The 7407-nt window shown below is 42.6% G+C and overlaps 1 protein-coding gene across 5 annotated transcripts in view; it reads left to right on the top strand.

Moving 5' to 3' along the window:
• The window catches only part of ESRP1 (epithelial splicing regulatory protein 1), a 70334-nt gene extending 68146 nt beyond the window's left edge, over positions 1-2188 (top strand). For 2 of the 5 annotated variants that reach the window (XM_023222889.2, XM_023222892.2), the window contains one exon: positions 652-2188. Coding sequence is in view for 3 of the 5 variants with exons in the window: in XM_023222892.2 (XP_023078660.1) it covers positions 652-658 (7 nt within the window). In the remaining 2 variants the exon portion in view is untranslated. The remainder of the gene's footprint in view (positions 1-651) is intronic. The other 3 variants (XM_023222890.3, XM_023222891.3, XM_023222888.3) reach the window with 3 other exon arrangements.
• Positions 2189-7407: the final 5219 nt, after the last annotated feature.

Here is a 7407-nt window from a genome sequence, read left to right on the forward strand (position 1 = left end):
CTCTGTCACCCAGGCTGGAGTGCAGTGGCGCGATCGCGGCTCACTGCAAGCTCCGCCTCTCGGGTTCAGGCCATTCTCCTGCCTCAGCCTCCCGAGTAGCTGGGACTACAGGCGCCCGCCACCGCGCCCGCTAATTTTTTGTATTTTTAGTAGAGACGGGGTTTCACCGTGGTCTCCATCTCCTGACCTTGTGATCCGCCCGCCTCGGCCTCCCAAAGTGCTGGGATTACAGGCGTGAGCCACCACTCCCGGCCCTAGAATTTAACTTTAAAATTTTGTCTAAATGGTTTTGTTTATTTTGGTAATGATATTGAACCTCTAAGGAATGAATGAAATAGTCTCTCCAGAAAGGACCTGAGCTGAGCAGGGAGTTGGAAACCATACATGTTAAACTAAAAACATGATACTACAAAGGGTTGGAGTGGTTCAGAATGCCAACTACTGTGTAAACCATGGAAACTTCCTTGACTAGTGCTCTACTCCCAAAGCCCTTGCCATGTAAATGCCAACTATGTCTGTGTGAAATAATAACTTGGACCATCTTAAAGCTTTTTTGTCCTTGTGGAATTTGAAATCATTTTTGTGGCTGCTGAGAATGACATTTAGAGACTATAACATTTCCTTTTATCACTTTTTGTTTTTTTTTTTCAGTGTTTGAAAGATGTATGGTGATCTTGAAACCGCCAGAAACAAGAAAACTTCTAGCAAATTCAGGGGAGGTTTGTCTACACTCAGGCTGCAGTATTTTCAGCAAACTTGATTGGACAAATAGGCCTGTGCCTTATCTTTTGGTGGAGTGAAAACATGTGAGCCAGTGAAGCCAAATCCTTATAGCAAGCAACATGCAGCATACCTGGCTCTTTGCTGATTGCAAATAGGCATTTAAAATGTGAATTTGGAATCAGATGTCTCCATTACTTCAATTAAAGTGGCATCATAGGTGTTTCCTAAGTTTTAAGTCTTGGATAAAAACTCCACCAGTGTCTACCATCTCCACCATGAACTCTGTTAAGGAAATTTCAATTTTGTATATTCCTGCTCTTTTCTCTTCATTTTCCTGTCTTCTGCATAATCATGCCTTCTTGCTAAGTAATTCAAGCATAAGGTCTTAGAATAATAAAATCACAATCTTAGGAGAATGAATAAAATTGTTATTTTCCCAGTCTCTTGGCAATGATGATATCTAATAATTAAAAACAAATTAAAATAAATTTTTAAACTCCTGAAGATAAATTAGAAGAAATTGTGCACCCTCCACAAAACATACAAAGTTTAAAAGTTTGGATCTTTTTCTCAGCAGGTATCAGTTGTAAATAATGAACTAGGGGCCAAAATGCAAAACCAAAAATGAAGCAGCTACCTGTAGTTAGTAATTTCTAGTTTGAACTGTAATTGAATATTGTGGCTTCATATGTATTATTTTATATTGTACTTTTTTCATTATTGATGGTTTGGACTTTAATAAGAGAAATTCCATAGTTTTTAATATCCCAGAAGTGAGACAATTTGAACAGTGTATTCTAGAAAACGATATACTAACTGAACAGAAGTGAATGCTTGTATATATTATGATAGCCTTAAACCTTTTTCTCTAATGCCTTAACTGTCAAATAATTATAACCTTTTAAAGCATAGGACTGTAGTCAGCATGCTAGACTGAGAGGTAAACACTGATGCAGTTAGAACAGGTATTGATGCTGTCAGTGTTTAATACTATGTTTAGCTGTGTTTATGCTATAAAAGTGCAATATTGGACACTAGCTAGTACTGCTGCCTCATGTAACTCCAAAGAAAACAGGATTTCATTAAGTGCATTGAATGTGGATATTTCTTTAAGTTACTCATATTGTCCTTTGCTTGAATGCAATGCCGTGCAGATTTATGTGGCTGCTATTTTTATTTTCTGTGCATTACTTTAACACCTTAAAGGGAGAAGCAAACATTTCCTTCTTCAGCTGACCGGAAATGGCCCTTTAACTGCAATAGGAAGAAAAAACAAAAAGGTTTTTGTGAAAATTGGTGATAACTGGCACTTAAGATCGAAAAGAAATTTCTGTATACTTGATGCCTTAAGATGCTATCTGCCCAAAGCTCTGAAAGACTTTAAGATAGGCAGTAATGCTTACTACAATACTACTGAGTTTTTGTAGTTAACATTTGATAATAAAACTTACCTGTTTAATCTCAATGTTTGCTATTATTTTATTTTGTTTTGTTATTAGAAGAATTATGGTACTGATGGAAGTACATACATAGATAAGCCATCTCTTCCTAAGGTGGTGATAGGGTTTTTCTCTAAACTTATTTATAAAAGCCATCAGTGATAAAAGTACTCAAGATGGCCTGGCACGGTGGCTCAGGCCTGTAATCCCAGCACTTTGGGAGGCAAGGTGGGTGGATCACGAGGTCAGGAGTTTGAGACCAGCCTGGCCAAAGATAGTGAAACCCTGTCTCTACCAAAACTACAAAAATTAGCCGGTGCGGTGGTAGGCGCCTGTAGTCCCAGCTCCTTGGCTGAGGCAGGAGAATCTCTTGAACCCGGGAGGCGGAGGTTTCAGTGAGCTGAGATCATGACACTGCACTCTATCCTGGGTGATAAAGCGAGACTCCATCTCAAAAAAAAAAGGCTAAGTCTAGCCTGACTTCTAACATTTTATAGCAAGATATATTATCAGTATCACTTGACATGCAAACTCTGTTGTTAATGTGTTTCAGTTCTGAAATTAGATTATAACCTCCAAGAGCAGGGATTATGTTGTACCTACATTTCCCTCAATGTCTAGCACTTCTTTTACTTCATAACATTTACATCAAACGTCTATATTTCTGTTCACCCAGTATGTTCTTCATAAGCATTCATTGAGTGTAGCTTAGTTAACCCAGGACAGTTTTCAGCCCTAGTCCTTGCCAACATCGCCTTACAAGAATGAAGCCATTTTTTATTAATACTTTTGGTGTTTGCCATCACGTATGGTACAGTTCTCTAGACAAGCTAGAGTCCTCACCCAAGTTTTCCTTGCTGTAATATCTCTGGTAGGCATTTAATGTTCAGGCTGTTACCTACCTTCAGTAGAATCAGAGTTGCCTGGGCAAAGCTAGTGTTACTCATCTTGGTACAGCACCTGGTACAGCTGCTCTCTTCATGCAGGAAAAAAAAAAAAAAAATTGGCAGAAGGAAGTGGAGTAAGGGTGATGGGAAAGAAAGGGAGAATGAGGGAAAAGAGGACTGGGATATGTGGAAGAACCTTAAAGTTCCACCTCTTATGTGTATAGTCTTCTCCCTGCGTTCTCCAGCTCTCGGGGAAAACAAAAGCTTAACAAAAGTAGACAGAATGAACATCCATGTATTTTTTTTTAAGCAATCCAGAGGTCCCACTTTTTTTTTTTTTTGAGACGGAGTCTCGCTCTGTCACTCAGGCTGGAGTGCAGTGGTGTGGTCTCGGCTCACTGCAAGCTCCGCCTACCAGGTTCTCGCCATTCTCCTGCCTCAGCCTCCGAGTAGCTGGGAGTACAAGCGCCCGCCACCACGCCTGGCTAATTTTTTGTATTTTTAGTGGAAATGGGGTTTCACCGTATTAGCCAGGATGGTCTCTATCTCCTGACCTTGTGATCGACCCGCCTCGGCCTCCCAAAATGCTGGGATTACAGGCATGAGCCACCACGCCCGTCCGAGGTCCCACTTTTTTACATCTATTACTATTATGCCATGAATTCATAGGTTCCAGGAGCCCAGGCTTTTTTCCATTGGTTCTCACACAGTGTGCTGCTCTGGGTGGAGTGGGTTAGTGCTTCAGTTGAACCCAGGGACCTTTCTCTTTGGCTTCCTTCCTTTTCTGATCATTTTCCTTCACGCATTTCGGGAGGCTATCTCAGCCCTTAGAGTGGTTAATATGCTCAAAACACACATTGATTCTATTGTCAAGAATCTTATCCTTGTTTACAACAATGCCAACAGGATGTTGGGTAACATTACAGACTCATCCAGTTTTACCATGGTAGCTTTTGTGTGGCATTCCTTTTTTGGTTGGTTGGTTGGTTTGGAAAGGGTTGCTCTGTTGCCCAGGCTAAAGTACAGTGGCACAATAGTGGTTCACTGTAGCCTCAATTTCCTAGGCTCAGATGATTCTCCCACCTCAGCATTCCAACTAACTGGGAGACCACAGGCACGTGCCACCTTCCCAGCTAACTTTTGTGTTTATTTTTTTAAGACATCGGGTTTTGCCATGTTTCCCAGGCTGGTCTTGAACTTCTGAGTTCCAGCGATCTTCCCACCTCAGCCTCCCAAAGGGCTGGGATTACAGACATGAGCCACCTTGCCCAGCCCCAGACTCTTAACCAGATCTCAAATGAACTGAGAACTCACTTAGTACCAAGGGGATGGTGCTAAGTCATTCAGGAGGCATCTGCTCCCATGATCCAATCACCTCCCACCAGGCCCTACCTTCAACATTGGGAATCACATTTCAATGTGACATCTGGAAGGGACAAACATCCACACAGGCCGGGTGCGGTGGCTCATGCCTGTAATGCCAACACTTTGGGGGGCTGAGGCAGGTGGATCACCTGAGGTCAGGAGTTCAAGACCAGCCTGACCAACATGGTGAAACCCCGTCTCTACTAAAAATATAAAAATTAGCCAGGCATGGTGGCGTGCCCCTGTAGTCCCAGCCACTCAGGAGGCTGAGGCAGGAGAATTGTTTGAACCCAGGAGGTGGAGGTTGCAGTGACTGAGCTGAGATCACGCCACTGCACTCCAGCCTGGGCGACAGAGCGAGACTCTATCTAAAAACAAACAAACAAACAAACAAAAAAAAAACATGAAAGAGGGGACCTGGAAGAGAAAGTAAGACTTGAAGACTGGTCGATGTAGTTAATACTCTCCTAGTTGCTCCTTCATCTACTCTGGCTCTTTACCTAACATTGCATAAATACAGCTAATTTGTTTACAGCATCACAGAGTAGGGCTTCTAGTGCTCCTTTGGTCTGCCTTTTTACTTTATATCCAGCTTGCCATTAATTTGGCAGCTACTTTATATTGTTGCCATTCTAAAAGTGAATGCTGATATATGGATAATAAATCAGCTAGTTTTACACTTGAATTGGAGCTAGTGTCTTATAACTGAAACCCTTTCGAAACTTAGCAGAGTCAGCGCTACAAACACATTTTTAAAGATCAATGTAAAATACTCAACTTGTTCTGGTTCTCAGCCTCCTTTGTGATTCATTCTTTCCCACATGATTGGTGTTAATCATGGTTCTCTCCTCAGTCATCTTCATCTATTCATTATCTCTGGGCAAATTCATTCATTTATTTCCACACTCCTCTGTGGATCTATAGATCCTCTACCCAGCACTGTAATGGCCATTTCCATTTGGATGTGTCCCATGCATTTCAAACCCAGCATGCTTAAAATGGAATTTATCTTGCCACATTCAAAATCCTGCTGCTTTCTGGGTTCTTTTTACTTCACTAACCAGCATCATATACTGCCAGGTCTTAAGGAGGTCATTCTTTTTTTATTTTATTTTATTTATTTTTTTTTTTTGAGAGGGAGTCTCCATCTGTCGCCCAGGCTGTAGTACAGTGCCGCGATCTTGGCTCACCACACCCTCTGCCTACCAGGTTCAAGTGATTCTCCTGCTTCAGCCTCCGGAGTAGCTGGGATTACAGGTGCATGCCACCACGTCTGGCTAATTTTTGTATTTTTAGTAGAGACAGGGTTTCACCATGTTGGCCAGGCTGGTCTCAAACTCCTGACCATAGGTGAGGTGATTCATCTGCCTCAGCCTCCCAAAGTGCTGGGATTACAGGCATGAACCACTGCACCCAGCCCAGGAGGTCATTCTTTTTTGTTATTTTTATTTTTTATTTTTATTTTTTGAGACAGTCTCGCTCTGTCACCCAGGCTGGAGTGCAGTGGGGCGATCTCAGCTCACTGCAACCTCTACCTCCTGGGTTCAAGTGATTCTCCTGCCTCAGTCTCCTGAGTAGCTGGGATTACAGGTGCCTACCACCACACTAGGCTGGTTTTTGTATTTTTAGTAGAGACGAGGTTTCACCATGTTGGCCAGGCTGGTCTTGAACTCCTTACCTCAGGCGATTCATCCCCCCTCGGCCTCCCAAAGTGCCGGGATTACAGGTGTGAGCCACCGTGCCCAGTGCAGGAGGTCATTCTTAACCTCCTCTCCTTCATCATCCTAGACAATAGTATCTCACCCATTTTTTGCCTCAATGTTGAACTCTATGCATCAAATTTTGTTCCTCTCTATTGGCAGTATGTTTTAAATAATTTTTAAAATTAAAAACGCAGATCTGATCATGTGCTCTTGAAATCTTTTAATAGCTTCCCATTTGCTGTGGGAAAAATCCATACATGTACAACCTGCATGACATTGCATAAGCTGATTCCAGCCTTCCTCTGTTGCTATCTTGCAAGGCACTTTTTCCCCTCATGCTCTATATTCTGTGATACGTTTTCCAATTGTTTGTGTGGGAGTGATAAACTTTTATCTGTTTCCTCTACCTGAAACATTTTTTTTTTTCTGCTATCTCTCTCTTAACTGATGCCCACTTAGAAATCTTATCTTCCTGGGCAGACGCGGTGGCTCATCCCTGCAATCCCAGCACTTCGGGAGACTGAGGCCAGAGGATCACTTGAGGTCAGGAGTTCGAGACCAGGCCGGCCAAATAATGAAACCTTGTCTCTACTAAAAATACAAAAATTAGCTGTGCGTGGTGGTGAGCGCCTGTAATTCCAGCTACCCTGGAGGTTGAGGCCGGAGAATTTCTTGAACCCAGGAGCTGGAGGTTGCAGTGAACCAAGATCATGCCACTGCACTCCAGCCTGGGCAAAGAGCAAGACTCTGTCTCAAAACAAAACAAAACAAAAACCAAACAAACAAAAAAAGAAATCTTCCTAAGGAAGACCTTTCCTGACGAAATAGGCTCACAGTAAGATCTCCCTGTAACCAGTTTCCCATATTGTTAATGGCAGTGTGTTTCTTGTTCCTCACTAGTGACTGGTCAGTGCTTAAGATATATACAATATTTGCTGAATGAATAAATTTATATTTATTCCTGCATGTGGAAACTAATGTGATTATATATATATATTTTAGACGGAGTCTAAAGTTTTTTAGATGGAGTCTCACTCTGTTGCCCAGGCTGGAGTGCAGTGGCCTGATCTTGGCTCGCTGCAACCTCCGCCTCCCGTGTTAGATTCTCCTTGCCTCAGCCTCCCAGGTAGCTGGAACTACAGGCGCACGCCACCACGCCCAGCTAATTTTTGTATTTTCAGTAGAGACAGGGTTTCACTGTCTCTTGTTGGCCAGGCTAGTCTCGTACTCCCGACCTCGTGATCCATTCACCTCAGCCTCCCAAAGTGCTGGGATTACAGGCGTGAGCCA

This window comes from Piliocolobus tephrosceles, chromosome 7 (genome assembly GCF_002776525.5).
Source record: "Piliocolobus tephrosceles isolate RC106 chromosome 7, ASM277652v3, whole genome shotgun sequence".
Lineage (NCBI taxonomy): Eukaryota > Metazoa > Chordata > Mammalia > Primates > Cercopithecidae > Piliocolobus > Piliocolobus tephrosceles.